The 21,466-nt window shown below is 44.3% G+C and overlaps 2 protein-coding genes across 15 annotated transcripts in view; one reads left to right on the forward strand and one right to left on the reverse strand.

The window, feature by feature from the left end:
• Positions 1–12,571, forward strand: part of SPRYD3 (SPRY domain containing 3) — a 66,782-nt gene extending 54,211 nt beyond the window's left edge. For all 7 annotated transcript variants that reach the window (XM_070740978.1, XM_070740982.1, XM_070740980.1 and 4 more), the window contains 3 exons: positions 5,231–5,350; positions 7,980–8,134; positions 10,483–12,571. In XM_070740978.1, the coding sequence (XP_070597079.1) occupies positions 5,231–5,350; positions 7,980–8,134; positions 10,483–10,617 (410 nt within the window). In that variant the 3' untranslated portion in view covers positions 10,618–12,571. The remainder of the gene's footprint in view (positions 1–5,230; positions 5,351–7,979; positions 8,135–10,482) is intronic.
• Positions 12,572–15,659: 3,088 nt separating this feature from the next.
• Positions 15,660–21,466, reverse strand: part of TNS2 (tensin 2) — a 193,235-nt gene continuing 187,428 nt past the window's right edge. For all 8 annotated transcript variants that reach the window (XM_070740986.1, XM_070740984.1, XM_070740988.1 and 5 more), the window contains one exon: positions 15,660–19,329. In XM_070740986.1, coding sequence (XP_070597087.1) covers positions 19,188–19,329 — 142 coding nt within the window. In that variant the 3' untranslated portion in view covers positions 15,660–19,187. The remainder of the gene's footprint in view (positions 19,330–21,466) is intronic.

A 21,466-nucleotide genomic window follows, 5' to 3' on the forward strand; every position in this document is an offset into this window, starting at 1 on the left:
GTTTGGTGGGACCCAGGAGAAGAGCCTTCTCTGTGGCGGCCCCCACTCTCTGAAACCAGCTCCCCCTGGAGATCAGAACTGCCCCCACCCTCCTTGCCTTTCGTAAAGTTCTTAAGACCCATCTCTGCCGTCAGGCATGGGGGAACTGAGACATCTCCCCTGGGCCTATACATGGTATGTTTGTGTGTATGTTTGGTTTTAATAAGGGTTTTTTTAATTATTTTAAACATTAGATTTGTTACATGCTGTTTATTACTGTTGTTAGCCGCCCGGAGTCTACGAAGAGGGGCGGCATACAAATCTAATTAATAATAATAATAATAATAATAATAATAATAATAATAATAATAATAATAATAATGTGATCAAAATTTGGCTGCCTGGCAACTGGCGTGTATATTTATGACATTTGCGCTATGCCGGGTTCATATGATCAGCAGGTGTCACCTTCCCAGCCAGCTTGTGACAAGCCAAGTCAACAGAGGGAACCAAATTCCCTCAATGACATTGGCAATGCAGTGATTCGCTTATGCAGCTGTGGCAAAGCAGGTCATTACAATGGGACAAAGTTCACTTAACAGCTGCCTTGCTTAGCAATGGAAATTTGGGGATCCGTAGTGGTCATAAGTCGAGGACTACCTATGTAACCTTGGAATCAAATACTTTTCCAACTTTTGGATGCAAAGGACACTTCAGACAGACAATCAATGAAGTGCCTTTATATTGAGAGATGCTTAAAACCGATGGGCTTCCTTCCTTCCTCCAGCTCTTCTAGAAAGAATGAAAAAATATATATGAAGATTTCAGATCTTCTAACTCACTCACATCTTAGCTGCCTTCACGTAACCACAACAAAAAATTCCTCTCTCCCAAAGATGCCACAGGTGTTCTGTCAGGCTCTCTGGTAGACTCCTCCCAAAAATTCACAGGTACAAATTTCAGACACACACACGTTTGAAAATTCAAAACAATGTTCTTTATAATGAAAATTCACTTAAACCAAGCCTCTTGTGGTATAGCAAAGAACACTCGTCTCCAAATAAACTGGTAATTTGTACAAGTCTCTTATCAGTTCTGAGATACTTAGCTTGCAGCTGTGAGGCAATTCACAGTCCTTCTTCTTTCACAAAGTGAAACATACCTTTCCCTGGTTTAGTTTCAAAGCGGGGAAAAATCAGCACACAAAAGGTCAAAGTCAGTAAAGCAGTCACGAAACACAACGATCAGATAATCCTCCACAACTGCCAAACCCACAGGCTGCTATTTCTAGCAGCCTCACTAATTATCACAGCCCCACCCAACCACAGGTGGCCTCATTTTCTTTTATAATAATCTCTCAGTTGTTGTTGCCTATGCATCTCTCTCCGCATGTGTGGCTGTATCATTAACTCTTGTTCCGAATCCAAGGAGGAGCTAGATAATTGATCTCCTTCTGAGCTGTCTGCCACACTCTCCTCCTCCCTGTCACTCATGTCTTCTTGGTCAGAGGAGCCTTCATCAGCAGATTCCACCGGGGGCAAAACAGGCCTGCAGCATGTGGATGTCTCCCCCACATCCACAGTCCTTGGGGCAGGAGCTGGGCCAGAGCTAACTACAACAACAGGTAGGCAAAGACTTCCCCTCCTTCTTAAGAACAGCACAAGGAGAGCAAAAAACAGTTTGTGGTTAACGTGTGTCCTCTTCTAATACGGTAAAAACGTTCACTCAGATATACGTTGAAGTACATTCCTGAGTGAACTGTTTTTCTTAATTCTGGAACAGGAGCACTGCGAGCCTCCCACCCCACCCAAGGTCAACTGCAGCTTCTGAAAGTCTTGCAAAAGTTGCCACCAGATTGTATTATTTTAATGTGACAGACGGGTGGGGGATGACCTACGTTGAGAATAACTCCGCTTGATTTAATTGGAGCCAAGGAAAATCATTTTAGTATTTCTGCTTACTTTTCCAAACCACGGGCCAACTTTTGATCTCCCTTTTTAGTGCATCAGGCCCTGAACGGCTTCACCCAAGGAAGATTTATGGAGGATTTAGGAATGTCCGACACTGTTTAGGTTGGAACCGCTGGGCTTCAGGATGCCCGTTCTCTCCACTTTTTGGAACCAGGACACCAAATACCACTTCGGTTCTAAGTCACCTGCTTCCAGAGGTGTATAAATCACACTCGAAAACTTGTGGGTCGGCTCCTCTGAGAAAGTTACAGTACTAGATAAATGGTCAAAGCAATGGAAACTGCAGTTTAATGTTTCCAAATGTAAAATAATGCACTTGGGGAAAAGGAATCCTCAATCTGAGTATTGCATTGGCAGTTCTGTGTTAGCAAAAACTTCAGAAGAGAAGGATTTAGGGGTAGTGATTTCTGACAGTCTCAAAATAGGTGAGCAGTGTGGTCGGGCGGTAGGAAAGGCAAGTAGGATGCTTGGCTGCATAGCTAGAGGTATAACAAGCAGGAAGAGGGAGATTGTGATCCCCTTATATAGAGCACTGGTGAGACCACATTTGGAGTACTGTGTTCAGTTCTGGAGACCTCACCTACAAAAAGATATTGACAAAATTGAACGGGTCCAAAGACAGGCTACAAAAATGGTGGAAGCTCTTAAGCATAAAACGTATCAGGAAAGACTTAATGAACTCAATCTGTATAGTCTGGAAGACAGAAGGAAAAGGGGGGACATGATCGAAACATTTAAATATGTTAAAGGGTTAAATAGGGTTCAGGAGGGAAGTGTTTTTAATAGGAAAGTGAACACAAGAACAAGGGGACACAATCTGAAGTTAGTTGGGGGAAAGATCAAAGGCAACATGAGAAAATATTATTTTACTGAAAAAGTAGTAGATCCTTGGAACAAACTTCCAGCAGACGTGGTTGGTAAATCCACAGTAACCGAATTTAAACATGCCTGGGATAAACATATATCCATTGTAAGATAAAATACAGGAAATAGTATAAGGGCAGACTAGATGGACCATGAGGTTTTTTTCTGCCGTCAGTCTTCTATGTTTCTATGTTTCTAAAGTGCGACAGTCTAAGCAGGATCACTCTCAAGAGCCCACTTTGGGACCGTTCTGCTCCAAGGCACAGCTTCATTGCCCCTATCCTGCTCCATAGAACTGGCCGTCTCCCCCCTTTCCCAGGCAGGGATCTGCCTTCCTCCCATGGGCTGCCGTCCTCTTCATCTGCCTTTCTTACGTTTTCCTGAGCCGAGGGGGGATTCCCTACAAGGCGCTCTGGCTGGCCAGCCTTCCTCATTTGAGACACGTTCTGGAATGTTTGCACAAGATTATTCTCAAAGTTTCCTTGGCAGCAGGGGGAAATATTTACTGCCCTTTGGGCCAAGCAAACCTCCCTCTTTCACGAAGACAAAAGGGTCTTGGCAACGTGCCTTGCGTTCTGGGCGCCCACATCCGCTGTGCAGTTGAATTCGGGGGAGAATAAAAGAGCCACCAGGGCCTTTTCAAGGGGTCTTTGCTCCACCTCTCCCTTCCTTTCTGCTTTTGTTCTCCTCTGCCCGGAGGAAAGGAATTGTTCTTTACCACTTGGGTTTCAGAGCCGTCTGGCTTTGATCACGGGTGGCACAAAAGTATGTAGGGTTTTCTCCCCCCCCCCCTTCCCTTGTTGGCCCAGCACGGCAAAGTGCCTGATTGGCTGGACCGGTTTGTTTAGCCCCGGAGGGACCGTACTGTAAATAGACACAAGGGGAAACTTGGTCAACTTTGAAGCCTGGGTAGGCCTACTGGGTTATCTTGCCAAAGGAGCCCGGCCTGAAATGAGAGCCCGGTCTGTTCATAAAGCAAGTTTATTATAGTGTTCCAGTACCAGTTGTCTTCTGCAGGTAAGTCCTCAACGTACGACCACAGTTGAGGCCAAAATTCCTGTGGTTAAGTGAGGCATGGGTTAAGTGAATTCCCCCCACCCCGTTTTATGATTTTTCTTGCCACGTTTGCTAAGTGAATCACTACAGTTGATAACGTTAATAACCTGGGTTGTTAATTGAATTTGGCTTCTTCCCTGACTTTGCTTGTCGGAAGGTCGCCAAAGGGGGGGATCGCATGGCCTTGGGGGACACAGCGGCGGTCACAACTATGAAACATTTGCCAAGCATCTGAATTTTGATCACAAGATCAAAGGGATGCTACAAAGGTCGCATCTTTGTAGCATCTCCCCACGTAACAGGTACAGAGGGAGATAGGCAATTCCTAAAACCCCTAATTTCAACACACAGCTAGGGCAGTGATGGTGAACCTATGGCACGGGTGCCACAGGTAGCATATTGGCTGGTACGCAAGCCATTGCCCTAGCTCAGCTCGTGCGTGTGCGTGTGTGTGCCAGCCAGCTGATTTTTGGCTCACACAGATGCTCTGGGAGGGCGTTTTTGGCTTCCAGAGAGCCTCTGGGGAGATGGGGAAAAGCTTTTTTTACCCTGCCCCTGCTCCAGGGAAGCCTTTGGAACCTGGGGAGGGCGAAACCTTTATCAGAAATAGGCGATAAATTACAGTCCGTGTGAACCATAATAAATCATTTTTGGAGGCGATGGATTGAGAGAGAGAATTTGTATTCAAACTAGGTTTCTTTTTATTATAAAAGTAGAAAAAAATAAAATATGCCATGAGAGGCAAATAAAATGCATCTTTACATGATGGCTGCTAACAAAGGACTACCAATATAAAAGAGAATCTGAGGAGGATGGATGTGATGCATAAATGATGTGGCAGGATTTTACATCATAATAGGAGGAGTTAATAAAACACACACACAGTTAACTATTTAATTACTGAATAACTCTGAATGTCTCTGAATGTCTCTGGGGCTGTCAATATTCAGTGTGACAACCTTAGCCTAAGCCTGGGCCCAATGGAAGTTAGGAAACAGGCTGTTCCCAGCCTCCGGGTGGCAGGGTAAACTGTTTTGACCCTCCCCAGGCATTGAATTATGGATGTGGGCACTCACACATGCACGATAGTGTGTGCACACACTATTTTGGCACCCGAGGAAACAAAGGTTCGCCATCACTGAGCTAGGGGAACTGAATGTGTCCCGTGCCAATTTTTTGGTAACTCTTTCTATCTCTGCCTGGTGACTGAACTTAACCGTAGCTTAGCCTGAGATTTCTGCATCTGGCCTTGGAAACTCCTAGCATTTTTAGCAGCTTTTATTTTGCCCATGTTACGTGAAGGCAAAACGGAGAGCCAGAAACTTTGCACACTTAATAGCTGTCCCTTTTCTCTTTTGCAGATGATGGCAAGATCTTCCATGGAAGTGGAGTGGGGGACCCCTTTGGCCCCCGTTGCTATAAAGGAGACATTATGGGTTGTGGGATCATGTTTCCACGGGACTACATCCTTGATAGCGAGGGTGAGCATTTAGACTTTGGTGGGCACGATGCCATTTAAAGGAAATAAAGAAGAATATAGTAGATGTTTCTGGATTGACCAATGCAGAATAGAATTAGACAGCAACTTTTCTGTAGAAAATTGTTATACAGTGATCCCTCGATTTGCGCGTTCTCGATTAGCGCGAAACGCTGCAACGCGGTTTTTCAAAAAATATTAATTAAAAAATAAGTCCGCGTTTTTTTTCCTACACCACGGTTTTTCCCGCCCGATGACGTCATACTGATTGCTGATTGGCCAAAGGGAAGGAGGGAAGGAAGGAGGGAGGGAGAGAAGGGAAGGAGGGAGGGTTGCCATTGCCATTGCCGCCAGCGCTGCCCCAAGAAAGCCGGTGAGAGGAAGGAAGGAGGGAGGGAGAGAAGGGAAGGAGGGAAGGAGGGAGGGTTGCCATTGCCATTGCCGCCAGCGCTGCCCTGTGGGTAGCGGCGAGGAGCCCGGAGAAATCACCATTGCATTGCCAGCCTCCGAACTTGCGTCGCTCCACCTTCTGCGCATGTGCGGCCATGGAACAAAGGGCGCGCATGCGCAGATGGTGTTTTTACTTCCGCATCCAGTATAACGCGGAAATCGGTTAGCACGGGAGGTCTTGGAACGTAACCCCCGCGCTAACCGAGGGATCACTGTAAAGGGGTGAGCATTCTGCTGCCTCTCTGCTGAAGAGAGAGGCATTGTTATGAAAAGGGGTGCACAGATGAGGGGGGGGGGGCTTGGGATTTGTTTCCCTGTGTAATTGTGTCAGATAGGACACCCTTGGATAGTTTGGCAGCTGCCTGTAGAGACAGTCTTCTCATGCGGGTTCAATCCTAAAGAAGTTACTTTGGAAATGTTTGAGAATAATTGGAAGGCAGTGAGTCAAATTTGAGGAAAAGCCGGACCATCGTCGTTGGGTGCCATCCAATCTTTTGGTGGTGATTTGGAACTGGCCTTTCTCAGTCTTTACCTCTAGAGCAGGGGTCTCCAACCATGGCAACTTTAAGACTTGTGGACTTCAACTCCCAGAGAATTCTGTGAATTGCAGTCCACAAGTCTTAAACTGCCAAGGTTGGAGATCCCTGCTCTAGAGGCTGTGAAAGCCCTTCCTGTAAATACCATGGGAATTGCCATCTTTAGACATGATCAAGCAAGTCTTCCTTTTAGCTGGGCTTTTAATAATATTTAGACACCCTTATAATTAGATATAAGTTAATAATTAGACAATATTAACCCTCTGATATGGGTTTTATGTTGATCGGAATCATTTAAGGTATTTTAATTGTAAAATTTAATTGTAAAATGGTGCTTTTGAAAGGTGAGTGCAGAACTAAATACTACTATTTCCACTATTGCTATCTCTCTGAAAATCTATGCGGGCAATTATTAGCCATCACAAATGGCAAGGCAACTAGATATTTAATAAAGAAGAATTAAATTGATTTGATTTATTAGATTTCTAAGCCGCCCAACTCCTTCCAGACTCTGTGGTCACGATGGGATTTGCAGTTTTAGGCTACCCCTAAACTCTAGCAATGCAATTTTATTATTTCTGGAGTCATGAAGTTGAGCTTTAATATTTTCCCTGCTGTTTGATTATCTCTTGCTGACAAGACTGCCCCTACAATCCAGATGGTTGACTAGCTCGGTGTTTCCCAACCTTGGCAACTTGAAGATATCTGGACTTCAACTCCCAGAATTCCCCAGCCAGCATTTGCTGGCTGGGGAATTCTGGGAGTTGAAGTCCAGATATCTTCAAGTTGCCTAGGTTGGGAAACACTGGACTAGCTTGTATTCGAGACTGGCAAACCAATGGAGAGTGACTGTCCTGATACAGAAAAGGTGGCTGTTGCCATTACATGCTTAATGCTGAAGCAGAGCGCTTGGGCAGGAAAGTCCAGGGAAATAAAATGGGAAGGCAGAAGTAACAACATTTTTGCACGACTGCTATGAAACCGAGAAAGCAAGGGCCTGTAGATGCTAAACAAAAATAACAGGGTATACTTCTCAGTTTCTGTGGTGGGAATCTGGAGTCTTGTTACCTGCAAGAGTTACATGGGATCTTGGGTGCCCTATAGGTCAGTGTTTTTCAACCAGTGTGCCGTGGCACACTAGTGTGCCGCGAGACATGGTCAGGTGTGCCGCGAAGCTCAGAGAGAAAGAAAGAAAGAGAGAAAGAAAGAGAGAAAGAAAGAAAGAATGAGAGAGAAAGAAAGAAAGAAAGAGAGAGAGAGAGAGAGAAAGAGAACAAGAGAGAGATAAAGAAAGCAAGAGAGAGAGAAAACAAGAGAAAGAGAGAGAAAGAAAGCAAGAGAGAGAGAAAGAAAGAGGGAGGGTAGGAGAGAGAGAGAAAGACAGAGGGAGGTAGGGAGGGAGAGAGAAAAAGAGCTAAAATGAGAGGAAGGAAGGAAGAGAAAGAAAGAGGGATGGAGAGAGAAAGGAAGGAAGGGAGAGAAAGAGGGAGGGAGAAAGAAATAGAGTGAAGGGGAGGAAGAGAGAGAGATAATTTTTTGTCCAAACTTTTTTTAGCCGCTCCCCCCCCCCGCTCGATGTGCCCCAGGGTTTCGTAAATGTAAAAAAATGTGCCGTGGCTCAAAAAAGGTTGAAAATCACTGCTATAGGTGACAGTGACGACAGCTGTGATACGGTGGCCATCCAAGCCAAACCACGAGGCGTGAGGAATGTCCTGTATCTGCACCAGGAGGCGGATGAGGATGAAGATGAAGAAGAAGATGGGGAAGATGTCGAACAGGAACACGAAGGCAAGAAAGTAGTGGTAAGTGCCAGAAGAACTGGTTAATACACCAGTGCAGAGCAAGGCTTGGGGGCTTCTGCTGTAGGTAAAATAATGCACTTGGGGAAAAGGAATCCTCAATCTGAGTATTGTATTGGCAGTTCTGTGTTAGCAAAAACTTCAGAAGAAAAGGATTTAGGGATAGTGATTTCTGACAGTCTCAAAATGGGTGAACAGTGCAGTCAGGCGGTAGGGAAAGCAAGTAGGATGCTTGGCTGCATAGCTAGAGGTATAACAAGCAGGAAGAGGGAGATTATGATCCCGCTATATAGAGCGCTGGTGAGACCCCATTTGGAATACTGTGTTCAGTTCTGGAGACCTCACCTACAAAAAGATATTGACAAAATTGAACGGGTGCAAAGACGGGCTACAAGAATGGTGGAAGGTCTTAAGCATAAAACATATCAGGAAAGACTTAATGAACTCAATCTGTATAGTCTGGAGGACAGAAGGAAAAGGGGGGACATGATCGAAACATTTAAATATATTAAAGGGTTAAATAAGGTTCAGGAGGGAAGTGTTTTTAATAGGAAAGTGAACACAAGAACAAGGGGACACAATCTGAAGTTAGTTGGGGGAAAGATCAAAAGCAACATGAGAAAATATTATTTTACTGAAAGAGTAGTAGATCCTTGGAACAAACGTCCAGCAAACGTGGTAGATAAATCCACAGTAACTGAATTTAAACATGCCTGGGATAAACATATATCCATCCTAAGATAAAATACAGAAAATAGTATAAGGGCAGACTAGGTGGACCATGAGGACTTCTATGTTTCTATGAGGGCTGCAGTATATTGTGGCCTTCCTGGAGGCAGCTGATGAGGACGAGGAGGAGCACTTTGGTCCAGCGCCTGACGTGTGGATGTGCTGAAGGCAGAGGAGAGGAGAGCAGTGGAAATCTGTGGGCCAGTCCTTGGGAAGGAAGAGCCACCGCTGCTAGCCAAGCCCCACCCTAGCTCTGGGGATTAAAGGGCAGAGATGAATAGATGTGGCAGGTGACTATTCATTTTTTGGCCAGCCGGACTTGTTAGCCTGTGATGAGAGAAACTTTTTGCCAGGGCTGCCGGCACTCCTAATTTAAAGGAATCTTTGAGTTCACTTCAAAGGGTGTGTCGTGATTGGGGAGGTGGGTCGGAACACGGTTTCTCCTGGCTAAAACAGCCTGCTGGTTCAGAATAATTGTGGCTGCAGAGGGCAGGTCATTTGGGTTGCTTGACTTCTCTTAAGCGATCCTTTGAGCACGATCAAAGCATTAGCAGATACGGGACTACCACCGGGACTTAGTTTCAAAAAGCACAGGAATCATTGCTACCCTTGGAATGCAGCAGAGTGCTCTGCCTGTTTTATTTTTCCTCCTTAGCTCTTGAGGGCTACAACCGTAAAGATGGAGCAGTACCTGATGTGGAAACTGAAAGGGATGTTTTTTTAAAGAAAAGAAAAAGCAGTATTTTACTGCTAGGACATGTTTTCTCTTGACTTACAGATGCCGACAAACATAAACTGCGCTTAATGGATTGCCTTAAAATGCAGAACACTATTTAAGGTCACAGAAGACAGTTTAAGAATTTAAGCTCCTTTTCTCAGACTTCTGCCTGCGAGACTCCCGTCAAGCAGGAGTCACGAGAACCTGTTTTTATATACTGGCGTCCGCACATGAACTTTCCTTTCCAGGCGATGGTTCTCTTGGCAGCTTCAATTTCTGTGCTTTTTAACGTCCATGTTGCGCCATAGTTGTCAAAGTTCATAGTTCGAACCCTGCACATTTTCAGCCTTCGATAGATGCTGCCTGCTCCCAGGGATGTTTAGCCTGCGTTTGGCCTGGAAGGGATTCTCCTCTCGAGCTGCTCTGCCTGGATATGGCTTTATAGCTCTCTTGGGACAGGCAGCTGCCTTCTTGGAAGCCGACGTACTATTTCAGAGGGCAGGCGAGATACATTTGTGGGCTGGAAGTGCAGTCTGTCAAGGCTCTTTCTGTGCTAAGTGGCATATGACATGTCCCATCAGTTGCAGTAACGGGAAAATTTGGCTGGAACCCCAGGGACACTGGAACTGGCTATAGTCTGAATTAAGGGCTCCTTTCGGACAGTTCCTGATAGTGCACATTGAAAAACAGTATTATTTTTACAAGAACGTTCAGTCAGCTAAAGGTCTAATGCCAAGAGTCTTAGTCACAGTTCTTAGTTATTTTCATATGTCAGATTTTGGAAGGTTTGTTTAACATCTGACCCAGACGATACAGATCCCTCCAGGGTCAAACCTGTGTTAAAATTCTTGGTTTTGTTTCTCGCTTCCCCCCCCCTTCTCCCCCCCCCCCCGATCTCTACCAGGTGTTCTTCACCCGCAACGGAAAGATTATTGGCAAGAAAGATGCAGTGGTGCCACCGGGGGGCTTTTATCCCACTATTGGGATGCTGAGCAGCGGGGAGAAGGTCAAAGTGGATCTGCATCCGCTCAGCGGCTAAGGATCAAGGACTGGAGAATAATACGCCTCTTCTGCCACTCTGCAGGCTGCCGGATTGCCTCTTGACTGTTCTTCATTGCAACTTCGACCATTGCCTCCAGGGGGAGGTATAACCTCCTTGACGTGGGGCCATACAGAGAGATATTTGTCTATCTAATAACACCTGAGCCACTTCCCTTGTCTCTTTCCTGCCTGCTTGATTGCAGCTGTCTTAATACTGGAAGAATCTTGAGAGGCGCTTTAGTTCCAAGCGGGTCAGGGATGCATTCTTGGAACAGTCCTTATCTCTTCCTGCTCGTCATGTTCCATTAATTACTGAGGGCAGGACGGCTCTTTAAGTGTACGTGGTTGAAAAAAGAGACGGAGTGTCCATGATCCTGTTCCTGGGGAGATTATTGAATTGAATTATTGAAACATTTGCATTATTATATCTAGTGCGCTGGACACCTTATTCTTCAGTGCAAGCCAGTCTCAAAAGTTTTATATGAGATATTGTTTCTCCTGAGCCCATCAGTGCGGGGGGACAGCCCTATATTATGTTTTTTTTTAAAAAAAAATTACACATTTTTGTTTTTTATTTTTTTAAAATTATGGGCTCCTTCGTTGAACCTAAGCTAGCATGTAGAAACTTCCAGGATCAAACTGTTTTTTTTTTTCAAGGACTTTTGGGGAGGACAATGGAAAGCCAGGAAAGACTATTTCTTGGACTATAGTTCCTAACTGATGTTTGATAAGCCAAGATCCAGCACTTTTTTTTCCAATCATAGTTTACAGATGAAGTCCTACACTTGGGGGTGGGTGGGAGGTCATTGGCAAAATTTGGAAGCAGATAGTGTTCTGCGTTCTCTCTCTCTTATCCCGAGCTTCTGAGAGCTCCCTAATATTTCTTCCGTACGTTGTTATGATCTGGGTGCAATGCTGCTGTATATCTCTGTATCAATGGAGAAGAGGGTGGAATGTGAAATCTGTACTGTAACTTGATTGTAAAGTGTTCATTCTTCACCCTTCCTCCTCCTCTGCTGAAGTGAAAGAAGACTGGTCCTTAGGTATGTAGGCCTGCCCTTCTTTCCAACCCCTCCCTTGTTCTCTGCATTGTGTTTGCTCTTGTCATAGCCATACCCCGTTGCAGAAATAGCAGAGGCCACGGGGAAGGGCGACAGCCAGTCTGGATGTGTGTGTTGAGGTGGTCAAACAATGGCAGGAGAAGCCAAAGAGTAGCAGCTGCTTTGAGCCACGGGAGAAAGGGTCCCACTTTTCACTTCACTTCTCTGCCCCTGTATTTTCACGGGCAATCTTGCTGCTAAAATGATAAATCTGGGGATTGAAGACGGAAGGTCCTAAGGGAAAATAAAAATTGGGTTGGCTCCCTCTGGTGGTGTGAATGACCTGCCTTTGTTGTCAGTCCCGTACGTGGGAGAGCAAAAGTTTGGGCTCTTCCTTCCGTGTTCATGTCTTGCCAACAACCCTCCCTGCCTCTTGCAATTATGAGACGATTGTAATCCCTGCTTGCTGGTGATGGTGGTTTCCTTCCCATCTGCTGCTCGAAACGATTCAGCATCTGGCTGCAGAACGCAAGGATACAGGCTTGCTGGTTTGCAAAGGGGCACCACAAACTTGTAAACGTGCTGCTGTCGACTTATACTGCTGCACCAAACCTTGGAGAGTGCAGATGTTGCTCTCTCTCTCTCTCTGCCCTGTTGTGTAGTTTAGAGTTTCTCAACCTAGGGAGCTTTGAAACATGAGGGCTTCAACTCCCAGAATCCTCCAGCCAGCATGGGGAGTTCTGGGAATTGAAGCCCCCCCCCAAGGTTGAGTTGAAGTTTGTTCTTCTGCACTTGCAGGTCTGCCTTGGACAGAACCTTCTCTTCCTTTCACCTCTAGGTGCTTCTACTGCACTTTTTTTTTTTAGCCAGAATCTTTATACACTTAATAAAGTTGGCACTTCCACCTGGAAAGGCTACTGGTTTCATTCATAAGTGTTTTGCTACTTTCTGTTTCTCATCAAGGGTTTCTTTGAAGTGTATTTTTTTAATTTAAAAGAATTTTCTAGCTAAGTAATTTTTAAACATTAAACTAGCCTCCCCCCAAAATAAATAAATAAATAAATAAATATTATTATTATTATTATTATTAATAATTTAATAGATTTGTATGCCGTCCCTCTCCGAGCACTCGGAGCAGCTCATAATAAAACTAAAAATGAAATTGTTTTGTATACTCTATCCTATAATGAAGTATGTATGCATGTATTTTCCTCCTTTATTATATTAATATAATATAATTTGCCCCCACAATCCAGGTCCTCATTTTACCCACCTCGGAAGGATGGAAGGCTGAGTCAACCTTGAGCCGGGCATGAGATTTGAACCGCTGACCTGCAGATCTAGCAGTCAGCTTTAGTGGCCTGCAGTACTGCACTCTACCCGTAGCACCACCTTGGCTCATGTTTATATTTATAAATAACTCAAGGCGGCAAACCTATCCGATTCACCTTCCTTCTCCTCCTTTCCCCCCAACAGCATCCCTGTGAAATGAGTTGGGCTGAGAGAGAGTGACTGGTCCAGTCAGCTTTCATGCCTAAAGTGTGGGACTAGAACTCGCAGTCTCCTGGTTCCTAGCCTGGTGCCTTAATCACTAGACAGACGGTGGGGAGAAAATACTTTTATGTCGTTGACATTTTAATACAGAAGTTTATGGTAGTGACTGGAAAACCTTTAAAAAAACCATGCTGTGCTCCCACAAAACTGTTTCAAATGAGTATTGTAGCATTAGAGAGGGATTTATTTATTTTTATTTATTAGATTTGTATGCTGCCCCGAGTCTTCGGAGAGGGGCGGCATACAAATCTAATAAATAAAAATAAATAGGGATAGTGTCATAACAGTACAACCTGATTAAAAATAAGATAATTCAAATGGCAGGGATTGGAAGCAGACAGTAATGCCACAATGCCAAGATAAAACAATGCAATATCTTTTAAGCAGCATTCGACTTTCTAATGCAGATGATGTAGGAAAATGTATTTTAAAATTTATTCTTACCTGAATGCTTCCATATATGTAGTATATACTGTAAATAAACAGTATGAAATCAGTAGCAGTAACCTGTAAATATGGAGTTTTTAAATGGAACCTCTCTTCGGGATACGTCTAATAATAATAATAATAACCTCATGGATGAAGCTTTTTTCATGAAAACCTATAGTTGAAAATATTTATTTATTTATTTATTATTTAGATTTGTATGCCGCCCCTCTCCGAAGACTGAAAAACGGAGAGTAGCATTGAGGGTTTCTATCATTGGGGGGAATAGTTTTCTTTCCAAAAAAAAAAAGTAAGCAACTGAAGCAACTCCAGAAACACCACCCATCAACTGCACGAGTATATAGCTCAGAGTTACTGGAGGTGGGCAGCGTATAAATTTAATAAATCGTGATTCCACAATAATGTCTGCTCTAAAATAAGTAAGAATGCTTCCCTTGCCTTAAACCAGGGATGTAAAACTCTATTCCAGTGGTTCTCAACCTTTCTAATGCCGTGACCCCTTAATACAGTTCCTCATCTTGTGGTGACCCCCAACTATAGGTTTAGCGCCAATTCTTCCAACAGATCTTTAAGCTGATTGGCAAGAGGTCAGAGGGACACCCCCTTGTAAACGCCTGATTGGTTGGATTGTAAAAATATGTTCCGAGATGCCAGAATAGAAGCTTTAGTTGCTAACACCATTGGAAATTTGTCTTTTCCCATAATCTTAGGCGACCCCTGTGAAATGGTCATTCGACCCTCAAAGGGGTCCCGACCCCAAGGTTGAGAAGCACTGCTCTATTCCATTGAGAGCTACATCAGGGTTGTGTTTGACCTTGGGGGGGGGGGGGCAGTGTGGACGTGGCCAGTGTGATGTCATGCATATTGGGGAGAGGGCACCTATGGTGGTCAAGTGCTAAGGCAGGACCTCCCTCAGACCCTTCCTCATTATAATCCATCCTCCCTCCTTTTTTCCTTCCCTCTTCCCTTATTCCCCTTTCCTCCTTTTTCCTTGCTCCCATTCCCACCTTTCCTTCTTTGCCTTTACATTTCTTTTGTTTTGCTTATGCCAACGATAATGGGAGCACACACACCCAAGCCCCATTTTCAGGCATAACTACAGTGATCCCTCGAGTTTCGCGATCTCGTTCTTCGCGAAACGCTATATCGCGATTTTTCCCACCCGATGACGTCACTCTCTTCCTTCCTTTCTCATCTTTCTTTCTCTCTCTCTTTCTCTATCTTGCTTCTTCCTCTCTCACACTCTCTTCCTCCCTCTCTCATCTCTTTCTTTCCTTCTCTCTCTTTCTCTATCTCTCCCCCTCTTGCTGGCGGGCGGGCGAGCGGGCGAGCGGGGGCATCAGCGAGGAAGACCCAGGGAAGGTTCCTTCGGCCGCCCAGCAGCTGATCTGCTCGGCAGCGCAGCAGCAGCGAGCAGACAAAGATCGGGGTTTCCCCTTTGCGTGGGCGGCGGGGAAACCCCGATCTTCGGCTGCTGCTGCGCTGCCGAGCAGATCAGCTGCTGGGCGGCCGAAGGAACCTTCCCTGGGTCTTCCCTGCCGCTCACGCAAACTCCACCATCTGCGCATGCGTGGCCATGAAAAAAGGGCGCGCATGCGCAGATGGTGTTTTTACTTCCGCAACCCTACATCGCGAAAAATCGATTATCGCGAGGGGTCTTGGAACGGAACCCTCGCGATAATCGAGGGATCACTGTACATCCAGTGACACTGGAGCTTGGGATCCACGCACGCCCCCTCCCGGCCCAATTTTTGCTGGCAGAGGCACTGCAGACGGGTCCTTTGTGGTTTCCAGGGAGGCCCTGTGGGCCAGAACTAAGCACCCCGTGGGCCGGATCTGGCATGCGGGCCTTGAGTTTGACACCCCTGCCTTAAATGATTAGAATTTAGATTAAAAATCCCTTCACCAATTCCACCTAGCGAAACTCAGTTGTATTCTCTTCCTTTCCTACCCCATTACACGAGGACCCATTTCCAAAAAGCAATACAAGGCACTCCAATTTCTTTTCCTGGTATGTTAATTTTGAATAAACAGGAAACACTTTGTCATTTGCACAGAAGATAAAAATACAGATATAAAAAATAATAGTGCTGCAGCTTTCTCTCCCCTGCCCTCCCTCCCCCTTCACAAATATATATATATATATATACACACACATACATATATATATTATCAAGACATCTCTCACTAACATTCAGATATAAATTCTTTAGTAGACAAAATAAAACTCTGTACTAAACCCCAACCCTCCCCGCCACTTTTAAAGATTGGAAGGCACATTCCTAGAGCAGCAGAACCCTTTTCACCAGCTCATCTGGTATGTCCTCTGCTGTCGGTGACCCATCTTGAAGACACTGGTGGAGGACATCGCTGGCTTGAATCTCACCAGAGGGGCTCCACGAAAAAACAGGGACGCCACCAAGCACAACTGCTATGCTTTCTTGGCATTTGTGCTGGGTGGCTTAATTCAAGGGTGTCAAACTCAATTTCATTGAGGGCCACCTCTGGGTTGTGTTTGGGCCAGGGGGCAGGTGTGTGTGTCCTGGCCAGCTTGATGTCATTTGTGTCAGCAGCGCCTGTGGTGGCCCGAGCACTCTGCCAATGAAAACACGCTCCACCCAGCCCTCCCGAGCTCCGTTTTCATTGGCAGAGGTGCATGAGGCCACAGCAGCCAAAAATGGAGCTCGCAGGCCGGTCCTTTGCTGTTTCCAGGGTGGCTCCGTGGGCCATTTCTAAGTAGGATCCAGCCCCTTGAGTTTGACACCCCTGTCTTAATGGGAGGTTGGTTCAACCAATTATACCTAAGCACATGAGGAATTAATATATTATGCTTATTAAGAATACAATCCTGAACTGGATTTTTTTTTAAGCAATCTAGTTGTCTGGTTGCAAAGGAAAATACACACCGCTGGTCTTCTGGAATAAAAAACACAAAATCCAGAAATAATTAAAAAGGGGCTTCTGTTACATCAAGGTTTTTAAAGCCCTTCTTCTGTGCCTTAATCAGCTCATACGTTCTGCTGTGTACTCTCCAGATGCAAAGATTAACTCTTTATTAAAAGTTATGTAGGAAAGTGAATTCTGAGAGTTTGAGGAAAGTCATCCAAATGGATTTTTGAGCTATCAAACTGCTCAAGTTAACACTGATCACCTGTCCATTTCCTAAGTATATTTTCTGAGTTTCTAAACTTAGGCAGATGTCTGAAGCAAAAAGTTGTGTTCAGTGTCCAGCCAATTGATCTTTGAGAAATGAGCTGCATGTGATATATAGTCCTCCCAACCAATTATTTGGATTTTAGCTCCTTGCTTAAAGCTTGGAGTCAAACTCAACAAGATATCCAGATGAATTTCCATGAAAGCCAAGTAAGTCTCGCTGTGGAGAACCGACACATCCTTCTTGGATCAATTACATTCTAGATTCCTGCCGCTTTGAATTGAAATGGGAGCAATGTATCTTGTTCATCCCAATAGCTTTAATCCTGCGGGGCACCTGCTGGCCTTAGCACTATCTGCAAGGTCTTTGGGAATCGAGAATCAACTCTGTCCACCGCTTAGCCTTCATCACATACAATTGCCTAATGCTGCACATGCTTCTCCATTACAGAACTCAATGGCCAAGGTATTTAAGGCCAGTTGGGATATTTTACATCAACTTCTTAAGCGTTACGTGTCTGTTCCAGCTTCTCTGCACAAGACAGTGGAATTGTATGTACCTCTCACACAGTTGGCAATATTTTCACACAAGGAGCTTAAAAGCGTATCTTGCTTCAATCAATTTGCCACTTCGATGTAAAGCCTACACTGGCCAATGCTTGCATGCATTAACAAATAAAATAAGATGCAATCCTTCGTGAGGTTTTAGGGGGGGGCACTTTTGGACTATGTCCAAAAGCGAGTTTCGTTTCCCCCTATTTGGTCACCATTTCCATGATATTGATATTGGTTTCTCCTTCCATTGTCAGTTTCAATTCAAAATGAAAATCTAGCCCTGGAGGGATTTCAAGAGTTATTGAACCACAGTAGCAGCTGGCACTAATTGTGTCCCAGATCAGACGTTCACATAGAGCAGCACTGAGCAGCAGCAACACAGTTGGTTACCTAAATACGATCTTGAAGGGTGAAGGTAACTGAAAAAAAAAAAAGTAGCTCCAGGCTTCAGAGACAACAAAATTGGATTCTAGAGGTTTTCAGCCCCAATAAATCAGTAAGGCCAACAATCAAAACTGGAGGGAAGCTTTCTATTTTTTCCAAAAAAGACTGCATTTAAGAATCCCCCCAAAAATTAACAGCTAAACCTGAGCTTGTATAATTCCAAGAATAATTCATTGCTTTATACAAAGCTGTACTTTTTATACCACCTTGTACAGTGATACCTCATCTTACAAACGCCTCGTCATACAAACTTTTCGAGATACAAACCCGGGGTTTTAAGATTTTTTTGCCTCTTCTTACAAACTATTTTCACCTTACAAAGGTGCCTTGCCAGCGAAGCACCTGTTTTTGCGCTGCTGGCATTCCCCTGAGGCTCCTCTCCATGGGAAACCCCACCTATGGACTTCTGTTGACAGCGAAGCACTTGTTTTTTTCGATGCTGGGATACCCCTGCTGGGATTCCCCTGCAGCATTGCAAAAACACAGAAGTCTAGAGGTGGGGTTTCCTATGGAGGGGAACCTCAGGGGAATCCCAGCAGCGCAAAAACGGGTGCTTTGGCTAGCTAAAGGGGTGAATTTTGGGCTTGCATGCATTAATTGCTTTTCCATTGATTCCTATGGGAAACATTGTTTTGTCTTACAAACTTTTCACCTTAAGAACCTTGTCCCGGAACCAATTAAGTTTGTAACACAAGGTATCACTGTATACCACTTTGTCTAATGAAAGAAAACAATTTAGGGTTTGATATGCCTTACAAATAAAGACTGTCATGCTTGTTGGATAGGAGATACACAATTGGACCTCCAGTGCCCTGTTTCTCCATTTACAAAGTGGCAGGCTTGTCCAGAGCAATGCTGTTTGTAGAAGGAAAGGCTGCTAGATATTCCGCCCCCCCCCCCCTCAGGTGGTTAAGGTTAGGATTATGCTTTCCGCCAGAAGTCTGGTGGTGTACATTTAATGTGATCTTTGGCCTGGCTAGAGAAATCTCTCTCTTCATCTGTACAAAAACGCTTCTCCACCCTGGATGCTTTAGAATGCATTTAACTATAGTCGGGTCACACAATCTTGGCTTATAGGAGAAGTAGCACACTATCGCAAGTTATGCAGTCTTTGTCAGAGCTTTTTTGTTCCTGGGTGTTTTCCATAGAAGTGAGAAATGTTAAAATGTCACACTTGATGCGTTGGGATTAAGTGGACCCATTCCCCACTATACCTGCTCAGTGGGTTGTGGAAATAAGACGGTGGATTAAAATGGAGATGATAGAAGTCTGCTTTGAGTAACGCTGTAGAGCTAGTCATCCTGTTCCCATGTTGCAGAGGTGCCACAAAACATCATAGGAGAGGAAGGAATGCAACTTGAGAGGCCTGGAGCCTTCATCTCCGGTGCGTGCCCAGCATAACCTTGGTGATGAAATTGACAATGGCCGATGCTGGTTGCTCAGGATCCAACTCCGCAAAAAGATGGCAGACATTCTCACATGGGTTGCCTTGTTTCTTGGCCACAAAGCCGAAAATCCTGCAAAAGACAGATGCTACATGTCAGTAGTGGTTATGGCTTCCGCTCTCCTTGATTTTCATCCTATGCTGATCAAGGACCAGGCTGTAATAGCAATAGCAGACTTACATTTCCTCCCACTTAGGACTGTAACCTGTTGCTTGCATCCTAATTTTTTTATTAACGTTTCTTTATTGCTTATTTAGATTAGATTAGATTTATTGGATTTATATGCCGCCCCTCTCCGTAGACTCGGGGCGGCTCACAACAATCGTAAAAACAGTACATAGTAACAAATCTAATATTTAGCAATCTAAATTATAGTTTTAGGTTAAAAAGTCCCCAAAACAGAAACCCCAATATATAAAAAAACAACACACAATCGAATCATACACAAAAACTACATGGGCAATGGGGAGATGTTTCAATTCCCCCATGCCTGATGGCAGAGGTGCGTTTTAAGACGTTTATGAAAGGCAAGGAGGGTGGGGGCAATCCTGATCTCTGGGGGGAGCTAGTTTCAGATGGTCAGAGCCACCACAGAGAAGGCTCTTCCCCTGGGTCCCGCCAGACGACATTGTTTAGTCGACGGGACCCGGAGAAGGCCGACTCTGTGGGACCTAACCGGTCGCTGGGATTCGTGCGGCAGAAGGTGGTCTCGCAGGTATTTGACCCCTATGACAATCATTAAGTGTTGTACCACATGATTCTTGACAAATGTATCTTTTTCTTTTATGTATGCTGAGAGCATATGCACCAATGACAAATTCCTTATGTGTCCAAACACACTTGGCCAATAAAGAATTCTATATTCTATATATATGTACACAACACTTCATAGTGCTTTTACAGTCCTCTCTAAGCGGTTTACAGAGTCAGCATCTTGGCCTCAATAATCTGGGTCTTCACTTTATCCACCTCAGAAGGAGGAAAGGCTGAGTCAACCTTGAGCAGGTCAGGATCGAACTGCCAAACTGGTGGCAGCTGGGCAGTCAGCAGAATTAGCCTGCAGTACTGCGCTCTATTTCTGTCTCTCTGTGTTTTACAGCAGAGGAAGAGGAGGGAAGGTATCAGACTGGCATCAGTAGCAGCATAATAGTAATATCAGCTCTAGAGTTACTATTCTGATTATCACAGTTTCAAAGGGGATTTGACTTTGTAGCACAATATTGTAACATTGCTTTCATCGTTTTGACAAAAGCAGTGAATTCCAGTGGATGGATGGATGGATGGATGGATGGATGGATGGATGGATGGATGGATGGATGGATGGATGGATGGATGGATTCATTCATTCATTCATTCATTCATTCATTCATTGGACTTATATACCGCCCCACTCTGTGGACTCAGGGTGGCTTATAGAAATGATATATAGAAGGATTTTGATATAGAAGGAAGTGATATAGGATTTTGCCACTTATAGAAGTGTTGCTCTGTTCCCATGGGATTACAGTGTTCCCTCGATTTTCGCGGGTTTGAACTTTGCGAATAGCCTATACCCTGTTTTTAAAAAAATATTAATTAAAAAATACTTTGCAGGTTTTTTTCTATACCACGGTTTTTCCTGCCCGATGATGTCATACTAATAATTTTGCAAATAAATAACACAAAAAATATTATTAATAATTATGTTTATGAATATCAGGATCACTGTGTCTTATTCAATGGTGAGTACCAGTAATAATGGTGAGTAAATGGTTGTTAAGGGAATGGGAAATGGTAATTTAGGGGTTTAAAGTGTTAAGGGAAGGCTTGCGATACTGTCCATAGCCAAAAATGGTGTATTTACTTCCGCATCTCTAGTTCGCGGAAATGCAACTTTTGCGGGCGGTCTCGGAACGCATCCCCCGTGAAAATCGAGGGAACACTGTATTTTAGTTCCTGTTCACCCAATGTAGTAAGACATAGTTTTAACTCGAGGAGAGGAAAATGGGAAGTATGAAAAACCACAATGAAGGAACATTTTATCACATGGTGGTTATGGAAATAACACCCTCACAAATATTGGATCAAAATATTCGGAAATATCCTAAATATAAAACTTGAACTGAAATCGCAAATGTGTTTTTTAAGTGTAATACCAGGAAATATGGGAGATATCGCAATTTTTGAACAGCTGCAAGAACAAATTAGGGACACTGGGGGAAAAAAGAAA

Source organism: Erythrolamprus reginae, chromosome 2, assembly GCF_031021105.1.
Source record: "Erythrolamprus reginae isolate rEryReg1 chromosome 2, rEryReg1.hap1, whole genome shotgun sequence".
Taxonomy (NCBI): domain Eukaryota; kingdom Metazoa; phylum Chordata; class Lepidosauria; order Squamata; family Dipsadidae; genus Erythrolamprus; species Erythrolamprus reginae.